Below are 15,909 nucleotides of genomic sequence, written 5' to 3'. Positions count from 1 at the left end.
GTTTAGAGCATTTTTCTTAATTTTTCTTCTTGTAAAGAGCCGAAGAGTTTCGTCACCATATCTATTTTTTTTTATCTGCAACAATTTATCTTTAATACACTGATTAAAATTCAAGTACGAGAACCAATTTAACTTCAAGGTGTTTGAGCATCTTGAGTAAACATGACATTTGTTCAACATGGTCCTAGCCTACGTGTAGCCTTACCCTCTACTCGGAAGAGAAACGTTTTCCTTTTCTGCAAGGGAGGAAGGTTACGGCTACACAAAAGTCAACGCGGTACACATGCTTTCTGATTGAAAAAAACACACTTATTTCCAATTCTATATATTCTCGAATTCAAAACCACGGCTATGTACTATACTTAATAACTGCACTCAGGGATCACTCATTATTTAACGACGGGGTGGGGAGGGGATGGGTGGAGGATTTTAGGGGGAGGGGGGAGGGAGAGTAAGAAGAAACGTTTGTCAACTAACTTCCGGTTTATTTTCGATGTGCAGCAAAACCTGCCTTACTTTTAAAACAGCAACTATTATTAACCACAAAATCGCGAGGTAGGCTTACTATGATTATATTTGTTTTGAAGAGGAGCTAACCCTCAAAATGTAAGCTTCAGAAACTCTTTACGGTGCCTAATTTATAAAACAAAATCATCTTAAAGTAGTACCGTCTACTGTTAGGTTTTTTTTATATCTGGAGGCAAAAATCAAATAAAATGTTGCATCTCTAGTCTATTTTGAAAATGGATGTGTAAGATTCCAATCTTCAATGTGGAAAAAAGTCGAGTCGACGGAAGAAAAAACAGCAGGAGAAGGAATTCCAGGTTGCGCATGCTTAGTAGCGAAGAGAAAACAGCCTACTTAATAGCCAAGGAACTACCGGCCCAGGTTTTAGCTCAGCCGTTGGCATTCGCAGCAAATACCGATTTCTTGCGTATACGGATTCCATACCTCGGTGTAAATATCAATCCGTGGCCAATAACTAACGGTTTCATGGAACTCATATTCCCCAGTGAAATGAATAAATGTAAACTCCATGAACCGCTGAATGCATCGTCCCTCATTCGTGAGGCAGCTGTCACCTTGACATTTGACTTCTCTGATAAATGTGGGGAAAACTCCTTCTGGCAGGCTTGTGACAATAGTACGTTCCGTACATAAGCGAGTTAATCCGCTTTGACCCACACGCGATTTGTTATTCTGATAGAATTTGCTTGGAAGCTTGTTCCGAAGTCTTCTGGCATCTGTCTCGTTGATTGCCATGTAACGAGAGTTGAAGTCGCCAACCTGTCGAAGCCTGGCTATCAGCTGGGTGTCATTGAGGCGGATGCAAAGTCGGGCAAGGGGTCGCAATTTTCCTCTACTGCGATGATCAGGGATCTCGTCGACAATGAGACTGCATTCTTTGCCAGCAATTTTTGACTTCTGGGAAATTGGGCGAAGGCGATTGTACACCGTAGGAGGAGATTGCGGTACGTTCCATCGGCGCCCTAAAGATGGCGGAATCTCAACGTACAGAAATATCAAAGTGGCGAGGAACTGCATCTGTAAAATAAGAGGCACCGATTGCAATGTAAGGTGTCAACTTTGACGCTCAATAGTTGCATCCTCCAACTTTAACAGCGGTTTGTTCGGCAAACCTCTCAGTAAAGAATCCGTGAGATTCATTTCTAATACTCCGAATCTAATTGAAGTAGCAGATACAACTGAGAAGATAAGTATGGGGTCAGCGGGTGTTTCAGTGAAAGTACAACGTTTTTGATCAATTTGTTCGGTGTACAATTAAAGTGACAGAGAAAGTCAACCAAAGTTGAATTCCATCTCAATAGGTCAATTTTAAAAAAAGACAAAATAAGGATTTCCACCAAAAAGTAAAAAAATTACTTTACCTTCAGCCCTAGGCTCATCATCTTTAACTCCGTAGGAAAGTTATAGTAGACCAATTGAAGATTCTTTGAAAACCTGAAAAATCAGCAGTTCAGGAATATTTTATCATCGTAGTAAATTTAACGAGCTTCAGTTCTTTTCCTATATATAATACTAATCCTTTCCCTTCTCAATCAACTTCTTTCCTTTCTTGGTTGATTGTTTTCTGTTTGGCCTTCGTCAACCCCGCAAACACCACAATTATATCGCTCTGACGAAGCGCTAATGCTTTTCACGGAGACCGCCAATTTACATTATAACACAGCTGATAAAACAAAATCATCTTGATAATACCTCCCTCAGACGCAGCACTACAGTTTTCTTAGTAACTAACCCCTTTCTAATTGTTTCAAAGAGTTGTGCGATCGAAACGGCGACACCCTATGCGGCTAAAACTGTTTCAATATATGTGTCTAAACTTAATTTTAAGTCCAATTATATAAATCAAGTCATTAATTAATATAAATTTGGGTGGTATGTAAGCAAAATCCTGTTACTTTCTTCAATAATGTTCTTACCCTTAGTTCGTTGAAGACCGAAGGTTACTTGCTGAAAGGTAAGGTAATCTTGTGTCCAAAATCGTGTTCTCTTTGAGGCCCTGCTTGCGGTTGTGATTTTCTTGGATAACTGGACTTCTTTTTAAAACAACTGCTAAGCGGAAAAAAAACAGTCGAGAACTTTTGTAAAGTTCGAGCAATTAACGATGGTAAATTAAATCCGCTTTGCATAAGAATAAGCAGCTGATTTTTTCCGCTTCTGTCTAATTGCTAAAATCCTTGACAAACACACCGTCCTAGCGACCGGCGCAGGATTAGTTAGATCAGTTATGCTCGGAAATAAAATGGAGTATTGGAACTGAATAATAAAGCTCTTTCAAAACCTTGTTTCACGACATTTGTTGTCTGATTCACACTAATTGTAACTGGCTTGATGAAAATTCGATTTTACAAGCATGCTTCACTAACAGAAGTCCACTGACAATAAAGTGTTATGATCATCAATTGGTTCTTTCGGCAGCGTGCGTTCCCAGAGATATAAAACACTTGGGAAGTTTGCAGATTACAGAAGAACCGTGAGTTGCTCTCGGCCACACTTCGAACAACTCTTTCCTGTCCTCAAGTTTTTGTGCGGGAAATTTGGAGAGCTAGGTGACTTGTGAACCAAAAAGTAAATTTAATAAGAGTAATGGCGTGGTGGAAATTTGCATTTCGTAGCTTGAACTATTGTGTCTAATTTTCCTTAAAAACCCTGATAACTTTTAATTTTTCTGTTACTCGCTCTCTCTGTTTTTTTTTTTTTGCAATATGATGACGTTTCCTTATCAGTCTCCCGAAAAAAAGGTCAAGTGCAAAGTTCCGGTATTTAATTTAATAAATTGAATTTTATTTACTTCGTCATCCCTAATTTCATAGGCCTCTCTTTAGTATTTGTTATTCAATGGTTTAATCTAATTTCTTTACTATTTTCAGTCCCACAAAAACAAACTAGTTAATTTACTAATTTGTATTTTTTTCCGCTTAAGACGATGTTCCTATTAGCGACGCCAAAATTTGCTTTTTATGAATGAATGATAACAAAACACTTTGGTTCTCTGGAAAAATCGGTGTTCATTTTTTCTTCTTTCGAACATACCGCTGGTGTCTGTTGCGGTATCTAAAACTCAATTTCCATTTAGTCCAGTCTCGTTGGACTTGGAAATATTTTATTTTCGACTGCTGGGCACGCTTTTAATACGCCAACGTATTGGAAGTTCCGTTTTTAAATGAAGCCTTCCGAGACAAATCACAACATTCCGCTCTCTAGAAAAATCGGTTTGCGTGAACATTTCCTTTTCAGCGTGTTGTTGATCCTAATTGTGTTTTCAGTTTATGAATATTTATTTCTGAAAATGACTTAGAAGGCCTTGGCGATTCTTAAAGTTTTTCCGCTCTCATCCGTTGTCGCAAATGTCTCTATAAAAATTCACAGTGTATCGTCAAAAGTTGATGACCGCTTGTTTTGCGTGTATGTCTAGTGTAGAAGTCAGCTTTACACGTGATGTGCCCACGCCTGTGCTCTACACGCGATGTGTTCACGCCTGGTGAACACGACAAAGTACTTAGGAAAGGTCAATGCCATCTCCTTTCACATTACCAAATATTAAACACGTTGTGGAAGAACACGCCGTCAGAGGATGTGAAAACTCGCGTTATTTTACGTCACTGACCCCAAGTTTAACTACAACATTTTTCTCTGGGATAGTTTTTTGACTGTCTACACTCTTGACGAAGATCTGATGTTACTATTGAACCATCCATTTATCATTTTTGATGTTCATCGTTTGGAGTGGTCGAGGAGATAAATGTGTGAAATTTTTATTAAAATCGTTCGATCCTCGTTGTAATGACGATATTAGCAGCTTATCAAAAAACTTTGACTTCTGTATCATCAGGCGGCCCAGAGATGTTTATGTTTAGAGGCCCATATGTACGCGATTACATCGAATTCATACTCTAGCACGCTAGAAATATGGCCTAAACACTCTGGACCTTCGTATGTTTAAACTAAAGACGGCAATCGGCTTATTCAACATTTCAGGAAGTGATAGCAGTTAAGAAAGTTGTTTCATAATCCGCATTTGGTATCATGCGGTATTTGAAATTGGCCAAACATTTAAGGAGCTCTAACAAAGAATTGAAATTTGTCCAAGTTGTCTGTTCAGCGATTATTGTATTACTTTATGTAGTCATCTTTAAGATTCGCAGAACACACGGCACTCAAAACCTTATATTCTTAAATTTTCCGTAATTCTAAACTTTTCAAACCAGTTTAGTTTCATTCTCCCCTTGTTTGAGTTGTGATAGTGGTAAAGACAAAGGCAAACAAAAAATGAAATTTTTTTTTAAAGTTTAGACCAGGGAAGAAATTAGTCACAATACATACATTAAAAAACTTATCAACAATACTCCTTGTTAATATCCATTTATTTACAATAAGACATCCAGCTGAAGTAGCAAGAGTTAAGATTGAAAAATTAAAGCGTATTCCGATATTACACAATAGCAATCTAACAAATCAGCGGGTTTTTCAAATCTATCAGTGGTTCGTTTTTGCTATAGAACAATTTTAACGCTTTTTGAGATAAAATAAACTTAGATCAGACCGAATTTTTGATCAAATATTGCAACTCTTCATCTTTTACATGATGTTATTGCTCTGCCAGTTAATTTATTCTCCAAGACACCACACTCATAGCATGACCTGATCTCACAAGTGATATTTTCCCCGACAATCCTGTATATAGATATCCATCTCTCACAGGGCGCTAAGGACGGGGTCTGGTATAAACTTACCAGTAACTTCAAAGAAGTCGAAGGTAATAGCTCTCTGAATACATTTACGGTGTGCGTGAACATTTCCTTTTCAGCGTGTTGTTGATCCTAGTTGTGTTTTCAGTTTATGAGTATTTATTTCTGAAAATGACTTAGAAGGCCTTGGCGATTCTTAAAGTTTTTCCGCTCTCACTCGTTGTCGTAAATGTCTCTATAAAAATTCACAGTGTATCGTCAAAAGTTTATGACCGCTTGTTTTGCATGTATGTCTAGTGTAGAAGTCAGCTTTATACGTGATGTGCCCACGCCTGTGCTCTACACGCGATGTGTTCACGCCTGGTGAACACGAAAAAGTACTTAGGAAAGGTCAGTGCCATCTCCTTTTACATTATCAAATATTAAACACTTCGTGGAAGAACGCGCCGTCGGAGGATGTGAAAACTCGCGTTATTTTACGTCACTGACCCCAAGTTTAATGACAACATTTTTCTCTGGGATAGTTTTTTGACTGTCTACACTCTTGACGAAGATCTGATCCTACCATCAAACCATCCATTTATCATTTTTGATTTTTATCGTTTGGAATGGTCGAGGAGATAAATGTGTGAAATTTTTATTAAAATCGTTCGATCCTCGTTGTAGTGACAATATTAGTTGCTGATCAAAAAACTTTGACTTCTGTATCATTAGGCGGCCCAAGGATGTTTATGGTCAGAGGCCCATTTGTAAGCGATTATGTCGGAGTCATACTCTAAGACAGTAGAAATATGGCTTAAACACTCTGGACCTCCGCATGCTTAAACTAAAGACGGCAATCGGCTTATTCAACATGTCAGGAAGTTATAGCAGTTGAGAAAGTTGTTTCATAATCCGCATTTGGTGTCATGTGGTATTTGAAATTGGCCAAACATTCAAAGAGCTCTTAGAAAGAATTGAAATTTGTCAAGTTGTCTGTTCAGCGATTATTCTATCACTTTATGTAGTCATCATCTTTAAGATTCGTAGAACACACGGCGCTCAAAACACTATATTCTTAAATTTTCTGTAATTCTAAGTTTTTCAAACCGGTTTATTTTCATTCTACTTTTGTTTAAGTTGCGATAGTGAATACAAGACAAGGAGAAACAAAAAATGAAATTCTTTTTTTAAAGTTTAGACCAGGGAAGAACTTAATCACAATAGAGGCTTAAAAAAACTCAGCTACAATACTCCTTGTTAATATCCATTTATTTACAATAAGACATTCAGCTCAAGTAGCCAGAGTTAAGATTGAAAAATTAAAGCGTATTCCGATATTACACAATAGTAATGGAACAGATCAGCGAGTCTTACAAGTCTATCAGTGTATTATTTTTTCTGTAGAACAATTGAATTTATTGAATTCTCAAAATCAGACATTTTTCAAAAAATCATGAAAAGTTCTCTAAAAGTGGAATTTTTCGATTTAGTTTTTTCCTAAGTGTCAGAGGACGGAAGGAAAAAGACATAAGCTCCTTTAAGTTGATAAAGTTATGTTTCAGCTGCTATAAATTTTTCTCTTATTCATGTCATTTTGTCACAGGCCGCTATAGTTTTCTGAATTTTTTTGTAAGACATGCAATCACCGCGAGGTTTTTTTCTACTAATAATGATGTAGCCAGGAAATTACATTTCGACATAACATTTGCACTAACCGATTGCTAGTGGATCGTAAACAAATTCTCAGTTTTCTCCACGATATCCATTTGACCTAGAGCGAATATCAGTAATCCGTAAGGGCCTTACCTTTTTGCACACAAAGATTTGCTTCTCCTCAGCTCCTTATCTCTGTCTAATTTCAGTGAGGCAGGTCTCGCCTCACACTGAATGAGAAGCTCTTTCAAAGCTTTAATTTATATACTAAAAGGCTCAGTATAACGTCATCAAGCTTTATATGTGGAGTTTCGTGCTGTCTACCGGAATAAGTCTTTTAATTTCAGCACTTAAAATTCAGCGGTATCTCCTTGTTGATATTTTTTCGTCTTTCCATCCCCGTTTGTACTTGAAGATGTATTGGAACTGCGAGAGAAATTCGTTTTGGCTACTCGTGGGTAATGACTATTCATCAAACTGATCCCATTTATCAAAAAGTTGCTTGTTTGGCGAAATCTTACGTAATCATTTTATTATTGTAGTCTGCGGGAAAAGCCCTTTTGCGTGGCCAAATGCAGTCAGCATAACCGGGAAAAGCTGACTGGCCTGTTCGTTTAGATTCCATTGAAAGATATTTAAACACCATTTAACCGAATTATAAAGTTAACTTAGAAATCGATATTACCAATATTCATTATATAGGATACGCTAGCCCAAAAATAGCAATAGCTAGTGTAAGCGAGTAGTGTATTTCAGAATGACCTGTCATGTCCGCTCAATAAGTCATATCTTGGAACCTTGAATTATGCCACACACACATTTTCAAATTGAACATGCAATGCAAAGTTAACTCTGACAAATATTGGCAATACTTTTAAGGCAAAGTTTTAATAAATGACTTTCAAGATGTATAAAGTAAGTGATGTTATTTCGATAAAACGGATTCTTTTCTCACGAGTAAACTAATTTGTTCATGCGCATACCATGTCGAAAATAACGTTGGTTCATTTTCTTTACAATTTTGCCCTCGAGTACTCAAATAGTGTTTTTCTGTTCGTGACAGGACAAGATGCAGTAACTGTACAATATACTTAAGTCCTTAATATTGAATTGATAGGTAAGCATTTCCTTTTTTGCCTTTCCCTTTCCTCTCATGAAAAGAATTTCACTTCATTGCAATTTTCACCGATAAGGAAACATTTAACTGCAGCGCGTGTAGTCAATTTATAAGGCTTCGCCGCTTAACTCCTGCAAATTATTCCGAGATCACTTGAAGTTTCTTAACCTTTCTAAAATTGCTTAAAATAAACGCTTTTGATTCCGTATCTCCGGTTTTTAACCGGCTGTGGCCCCTGGCTTCAGTGAGTGACCGTCCCTTCAGCATAAACTTCCTTTATAGGCGAGACAGGAACTAACGAAAAGTTTCAGCTTGTTTCAGCTTCAACAATCTTCGCAGCAAATTCCGCTGTCTCTTGCACAAGATCTCGGCTTTTCTCAGCACATGGAGAAAGCAACCACTTTTATCTCCTTGCTTCCTTGTAAAAGCAGAAAGGCTGAATTCCTGAAAGCTTGTATTTTTAATCTAAAATGACCTTTTAGACATTCTATAACACTTAGGTGTGATTGCGGTTGACAGTTTTTCCGTGTTTGCATTCTAAAACCCCGGAAAAGGCGTAAAAGCCCCATTCAGGGAGGTTTTCCTCTTAAAGAATTTGGCTAAACAAGCTATTTTTTTGACTGACAAGAATGGCTGGAGCAGTTATCTGAAGAAGTATCTATCACACGGTTTTACTGGTTAACTGATAGAGCGCCCTCTTTATATTACAACTGATGACAGTTAACATACAGTATACATCGTCGAGATCAAGTTTAACGGAAAGTTTCACTACAACCCACAAGAGAACTTGACTAACTTCCGTAAGAGGTCGTATTCATTGGTTGCGGCATAGTTACTGACCTGAATATAGTTTTTCCTTTCTTGTGAAGTTATAAGTCTTCTCTGTTGCGAAAGATTTCCTTATCGGAAATCCGAAGGAAATTAGAGTACCCTATAACGTAAATATTGTATCCTATGGTACCATAGTTCTGTCATTGCTAGTTTCCTGTCTTTCCCGCATCACGGAATCGGTAAAGCTTAGCATCAAACGATATGGCCTCAATTGTTTATGATTTTACGATTAACTTCTCCAAATCGTATTTTCTAATAAAAACTGCATCGTCTTGTACTGAGAATCACGGCCCAACCTTAAAACACTTCTCTTTTCACTGCTTAATTAAGAGGCACGTTGGAGTAATTTTCGTTGCCAAATTCCTTTCATTTAGACAAAATAAATGTTGAGCTCTTATGACATAATTATAAAGCTTAGAAGAGGAATTTAATAAGTACTCAGGATTTGTTTTCAGTTACACCAATGATGGATCATTAATAATCTCGGTTTTAGAGACCAAAGTCTCAGCGATACTGGAACACCTAGAATGTTTCCGTCAGGTATCCCATCAAAAGCAATGGTAAACAGGCCAATGGCACGAAATTGGAAAGACATTTTAACATTAAATAACTAATTTTAAAATATGATTCAACCTCACAGCAAAAAAGTTCACAGAAACTGTTGAAAATTCAAGACGCAGGACAAAAGCAAAGTATGGATGATATTCCCAAAGTACTGTTTTGAGTTCCGAATCAGAATTTGTCACTTGCTTTATATGACTGATAAAAAAATTTTCTCCCTTTTTAAAAGAAGTCCAATGGAGCTCACTACTAAAAGGATGAACTAAATTGCAAAAACTGCCGTGACTTTAACCTCTTTCAAGCAACAATATCCTCCGCATCAAAGGGTGGTCAGTGACGTCCTTTGTAAAGTCGTAAAAGCATGCTTCGGGCATTTCAAACAGTAAAAAAACAACTTTTGAGGACGCTGCAATATCGTCCTCGGTGACAATCGTTCGTATATCAAGATTACGAAGAGCCAGCTTTTTATAACAGTACTTTCACAGACTTGAAAACAAATAACAAAGCTTGTTTCTATGTGTAATGTCTCAATCTTACCCCGAAAGCATGTTTAGTCAATCAGGGCTAAGGGGAATATAAAGGAACAACAGAAAGTTAAGCTAAAACCTGAAGTTTACTTTTTGTTCAATTACTTACTTATTTTAATTCTCAGTGTGCAAAATTTGAAGTTGACCACACCAGTTTTAAACCGTGATTCACAAAACAGCTTTAAAACGATTTTAGCCTAGGAGTGAATGGGGTGTAAGTTGCTACAAAACGGATTCCCACAGTTAACAACAGGTATGCATGTTGTTTGACGCGGGTTCTGAAAAAAAGGCTCACAACGAAAAACTTAAATTTTTCTAAACGAGAATCAAAAGAGCTGGTGATACACGAGGCCATTTCATACTCTGGTCGCGGCAGTCGGCGAAAATCTCCTGTAACCAGTTGTTTAAAGAATGGATAACGCTCTCCAACGGATAAATCGCTATCCAGCGGATAGGCGTTAGCAAAACCTTTTGCGTTATCCAGTGGATAGCGTTATCCACCCTCTAAACAACCGATGATCAGAACAGCGATAGTGATTTTCGCCACTTCTGCCCGCCGCGGTCGGAGTTTTTATTCTCATTGTATGACTCGTCAGATATCGATGTTAAATTCGCTGGCTATTACGTAATGTGACTGACCTAACAATTTTCTTCGCTCATCGCTGTGAATCACCCGTAAAGGTTGAGCACGTTTATCGCATAAGAGAGAGTTTAAGATCCACGTTTGTTTCTTATAGCGTGTAACCGCAAACCGCTACAAGTCACGTGACCAGACTGTAGCCGTCAAGTTTGCCGTTCGCGGTCCAGTCAGTTTCAGGTAGACCAACTCCCTTGGCGCTTTTCTTGTTCCGGTTCGAAAGTTCTCGCGTATGTCCTATAAATATATGTGATTTGAGGTATTTTCTTTTTAGCCCATTTGTTTGGGACGTAGAAAAGCAAACTTTAGGCCGCATTCTGTGTTCGAAATGAAGGACTTCCATCCTGTCTGTAATTTAAGATAACGGCGAACAGTTTAATTTTACTTTTGTTTGAAATGGTACTTCCGATTTTGGGATAGGTGAGCATTTTTTTTTTCAGGTTTTGTTTATTTGAAATCGGATGAAACCTTAGCATGAAAAACATATCGCTGTTTTTCTCGGTTTTTCTTAGGTATGTCTCCATTTCGTTGGCCGCTTGTGGAACAAGACTTGCGTGAAAATCCGACATCGATCTAAAACGCTGAAAATCTCAAAACTTCTAACTCCTACCCTCAAACTGCTAGCTACGGTTTTAGATTCGCGGTTAACACAAACTGTTAGCCTGCCTTACTCCTTCATGTATGGGGCCCACTGTGCCAACTTCTTTGATCAGGAACAGGATCGCGGGCGCAGAAAAGCAACAAAGTGTAATATCACAAAATTTACCAATGATAAAAATGTGGCGCAAATGTTCTCTCCATAATGAACAACACTATTTTACTCATTCAACTGCTCTCTTTGTGAGTTTTTATTTATGTCCTGGGTTGGAATCCGAGGGAAGATCGAGGGATTTTAGGGGGATCACATGGTTATCACGGGGATCAGTGCGGTCTTCGCTAACAGAAAATAAAGAGGGGACTATGGGAAATTACGGCCATCAATGAGAGATCCTTAAAATATTACACGGCTTCAGTGGGAATCAAGTAAATTTTGTCCCGACACAATCAAAACCTTCCGACCTCCTAGCCCCTTTCCCCCCCCCCCATCAAAAGAAATTAATTTCCTGTCCCCCAGTAAAAAGTAAACAAACTCAATGACTGCTAGATTGCGATGTAAGGTTTCAAATTCGTTTAAAGGGCAAAACAAAATAAAACGATCTCAGTTTAAGACATAATTATAATTATGGGCATCCCAGAAGACATGTGAGGAGCCCAATGGGCTCCTGGACATGTAGAATAAGTAGGTTACTTAAACTAAGAATCTCAGAATCTCAGAAAGAGGCTATGGAGGATAAACCATAAGGCTGAATATTTAAATACTGATATCCAAATGTAAATCTCTTTGGAGCATCTATTTGCTTTCAAAACAATGATAACAATAACTTCATAATCAGAAATTAAACAATAAAATGCATGAAAAATAGTCGTGTTTCAACGCTATTTTCTACTAATGAAATATAAATTATATTTGAATGCGAATAACTCGATAATTATTTGCGTCCGAATATTGAAAATATCCGGCATTCACAGCAGGATCTGATATCTTGTTCATAATCTTCCCATTCCTCCATGTAAACATTAATTCCTAATAATTGGCTGAGAGCATCATCTCTCTCGAAGTCTCCAGTAAAGCGAAGAAATGTGAACTGTACGTAACGCTGCACACATCTTCCAATGGCTCGAAAACACAAATGATCGGAATTGTCACAAATGACTTCGTTGATAAAGGGCGGGAACACTTTTGATGGAAGTCTTGTGGTTGCGGCACACTCTGTACAGAGGCGTCTTAAGTTAGTGTTATCCACGGTTGAGCCTCGACCCCAGCAGCCGCGCAGGGTGGAGCCTGGGCTCAAGGATGTCATCCGTTTCTGTCTCAACCGGTCTCCTTCCTCCTCACCTACTTCTGGCTCATCCAAAATGCGGCTCAAATCATTGTCAGAGGGGTCTTGCTGAATTTGGCGTGGCCGATGATCAGATGGGGCCTCAGATGACGTAGCGGGTTGTACAGGAAGCTCGTCTGCAACAGCTAGATCCTGAAATCTGCAAGAATCTGTCTTGTTTATGGCCATGTATCGTGGGTTGAAACCCCCGCCAGTGATACGAAGCTTGCTCATTAACTGGGTTTCATTGAGGCGAACGCATAGTTGATGACTCCGGAGTAACCTTCCACGATATTTAGGAACTGATGAACTGAACACGATGCGAGTGCAATCTTTTTCTTGAATTTTAGGCCTTGATGTTATTAAAGGTTTACGTGATGTTCTTGTTCGGCGTTGACGCAAAATTCGAGTCCTTCCACTAGAAGTCGGAAGCGTAGCCAAGACGACAATCATAAGCAAGACTAGTGACATTATCTGTTTAGAAATGCGATAAAATGGAAGAATATTCTATAAGAAAAAATGAATTAACCATCAAAATTGACAAAAATCTGAAATTAGTGACGGATCCTCATAGATGAACTGCAATCAGACTGAAGAAATTACTGGAAAAGAAATCTTGAAAAGTTGAGGCTGTAACAGAGTTCGAATCCGTTGTCTCCCAAACAGTAGTTGGGCCTTTCTGCCAACAGCTAAGAAGCCACTGTTATCTAACTTGTGGAGTGTTACTAAATTATAGTTTGTAAAGGACAACAGCAAATAGGTGCGGCCAAAATCTTACCCTATTTGTCTAATATATAGCGAAGCAACTTAGGCTCCATATAAGGTAAGTATCTCCATGCTTCTCTAGACTGGCTGGTGAACTTCTCCAACACTTGTCTCACCTTAAAGAAAATCAATAATACTGAGTTTCATCTGTCATCTTTACACGTTACCTATCGTAAGTGGGTTAAATTTAATTGCAAACAAAGAGAAAGACTGATTAAAAAAGCCAGCGGTTTGGCAGCCATTATTAGGGGGAAAATGCGATGTCGACTACAATTCTTGGATAACAATTGCCGCCTTGACAGGGTTCGTGTTTATCCAAGGCTTTTTAGCTGACAAGTGAACTTCGATTAATATTTCAACTGAATTTAAACCGTCGGTCTGTGTTTTTTTTCTTAACATCAGTTTTTCGCGAGTGAAATCAGTTCGTGGTATACTAATCGTGCCTGTCATGCTTGTTGACGTTGGTGTTGGCTGATGTATAAATTGGCTTGCGTGGAAATGTTCACAAGTGTTCATTGTTTGATCGGACGGCGCAACTGTTTGTAAACTCTTTAAGAAAGTTAGAAACAGTTGGACTCGTGTGACAGATTTTAAGTGGAACCTTCTGTTCTCTCATCTTGAAAAACAAATCACCTATGCAATCAGGAAGGCAATGCCGCGGAGGAAGTCGATTAACAAATGAATTTTTAATTTTAGTTAGAATTTTGAGAACAGCTGGATGTGTCACCGTCTCTTACGGCGCCATATATATCAACTCTGCCATAACGTCAAGCTCCAAGTAACAACTTAAATTATTTACCGCCGTGGTTTTCATTCTGGGACCACGCAGATTTTGGTGACTTCACGTCAAGTTGTTTTGCAGAGGACGGCTATAAATGTACAGCATTGTGTTAAACCGCTCGTGCTGCGCTATTGTTCTGCCAATTAGACCTTTTGTTTTGTTGTGTCCTCGCTTACCGTCGCCGTCTTGTGACTTCTGACAAAACATATATATGTCACGCTTCCGTTTGGCCTGTTTGTTAAGCCATCAAACGAAGTTATTATTATTTTTTTTTACTGTTAAGTTGATATTTTCAGGTTTCCGATAGAGAGTCATAACCGCTGTTCAATATTTGACTCCATTAAAAAGGAAAGGAACAAAGTCGAAATTTGAAGATAGACATTTGCAGTTATTTCTCAATCGGCATTAACTTTCCTTGAGAAAGTAACAAAGTATAGTGGTAAGCTTTTCATGGAGCGGAATTTCAACAGCAGAACGCGGAGGAATCCAGAATTTCTTTAAAAAGAGAGGCTTTATATAAACCGTATACAAGTCTTTACAAAGGCGCTCAAACATATCTTAATACTCCGACGTAACACAAAAACTCTCTCGATTAAGAATATTAAAGATATAAAAAACATGTTCTACTCTCGTCCTAAGAAGAAAAATCATGATTGACAGTACCAATTATAAACAAATTAATAGCGAATTTATGTTTTTTAAGCAAAACTCAATCAAAGAATCATACATTTTGGATTTAAGTTCTGTAAGAGAGTTTTCTTGCTACACCCAAACTTTGCAGTCGTCAAAAAATAATTTATTGGGCTTGAAACTTTGTCGCTGCTTGTGTGAGGTCAGTGTAGTATATATGCATCAACGACCAAAACTTATAAAATCAGATAGATATAAAGAACAAGTAAATTTATAACCAAGCATAACTCCCGTGGCCTACCTTTTTAAAAGCAACTAAGGCCTCAGTCTGTTCAGATCGCTTTTCTATTGTTCAGCTCTGCAGTCGTTCTAATCTTTTGTGAGTGTAACGAACACTTTTTAACCAGTCAAGGCGGAAAAAGCAGAAAGCAATATCTTTGTCTCGAAATATTTTCTTCTCCTTTTGTGGCTTTATGAATAAATAATAATAGCCTTTAGCCTAATACTTGTTTTGCATAATAATGAAGCTTTATTACTAGCTACCTGTGTACTTCCTGTTACTGCTTTCACCGGCCAAAAGGGCCGACAGGAATCTAGACGTTTACCAAAAAAGGAGAAATAAAAATATAGCTGAGCAGGTTTGCTATTATAATTCGTTTTTTTCTTTGTTAATTCTCGCAAGTTCGGATTTCACCATAGTTAAGTTGCAACAAGTTATGATGCAAAACGGCGTATAACGTTTTCAATGGATCTTTTTGTCAATAGCATATTTGTAGCTTGTCATAAGGATATCAGACATCAGCACTGTATATTTTGTGAAAGTGGTGGATTCTCTGGGTAATATTAGGTTTATTTTTGCATTATAAATCAATCATTAATAGAAAACTGACAAAATCCATCAGCAACTGATTGACGGCTAGTGAACAAAAGAAACCTTGATCCTAACCTTAGACTGGAAAAAATATTAGTTTCAAGACTTAAATAATGGGGGAAAATATTCTCTTAGAAATCACACTTTTAATTAAATTGAAAATTCCTCCTTTGACTCGTAAAAGTTCGGTGTACTTCTTTGTTCTTCGATTGTTATGACGTTGGTGTAAAGTTGTAAGATTTATAGCTCACAACTTCCGTTGTTTCCACGCAAGAGTATTTCCCTAGGAAGAAGTAAAAGATGTGGGCGAAAATAAAGCAAAATATTTAAAGAAAAATAGAACGGAATTTGTTTTAGATCTCTACAAACTGTGGAAAACAATCATTCACTAAAGAGAATCAAGGCATCCGCGAAACTAATTT

The 15,909-nt window shown here is 37.8% G+C and overlaps 2 protein-coding genes across 2 annotated transcripts; both read right to left on the bottom strand.

Annotated features, from left to right (window-relative positions):
* Window positions 1-463: 463 nt before the first annotated feature.
* LOC113669996 (uncharacterized) lies at window positions 464-8,960 on the bottom strand. The gene is made up of 4 exons (XM_089197845.1): window positions 8,806-8,960; window positions 2,445-2,574; window positions 1,890-1,962; window positions 464-1,545 (listed from the first exon to the last, which is right to left on the bottom strand). Exons 3-4 carry the CDS (start codon window positions 1,908-1,910, stop codon window positions 892-894), a joined length of 675 nt encoding a protein of 224 aa, XP_089053971.1. The 5' UTR covers window positions 1,911-1,962; window positions 2,445-2,574; window positions 8,806-8,960; the 3' UTR covers window positions 464-891.
* Window positions 8,961-11,650: 2,690 nt separating this feature from the next.
* Window positions 11,651-12,734, bottom strand: LOC149050975 (uncharacterized). The gene has a single exon (XM_089197846.1). The coding sequence runs from the start codon at window positions 12,672-12,674 to the stop codon at window positions 12,051-12,053; it is 624 nt and encodes a 207-aa protein (XP_089053972.1). The 5' UTR covers window positions 12,675-12,734; the 3' UTR covers window positions 11,651-12,050.
* Window positions 12,735-15,909: the final 3,175 nt, after the last annotated feature.

Source organism: Pocillopora damicornis, chromosome 2 (genome assembly GCF_964200805.1).
Source record: "Pocillopora damicornis chromosome 2, jaPocDami1.2, whole genome shotgun sequence".
In the NCBI taxonomy this organism is placed as follows: Eukaryota; Metazoa; Cnidaria; class Anthozoa; order Scleractinia; family Pocilloporidae; genus Pocillopora; species Pocillopora damicornis.
The sequence above is the reverse complement of the archived record's forward strand: the minus strand, read 5'-3'. Positions and strand labels throughout refer to the sequence as shown.

Bases quoted from the DNA above. Each gene is read 5' to 3' on its own strand.
- LOC113669996 (XM_089197845.1), bottom strand. From the start codon at position 1,910: ATGATGAGCCTAGGGCTGAAG. The intron at 1,546-1,889 runs GTAAAGTAATTT...CTTATTTTACAG, and splicing joins TGATGAGCCTAGGGCTGAAG to ATGCAGTTCCTCGCCACTTT.
- LOC149050975 (XM_089197846.1), bottom strand. From the start codon at position 12,674: ATGAGCAAGCTTCGTATCACTGGCGGGGGTTTCAACCCACGATACATG.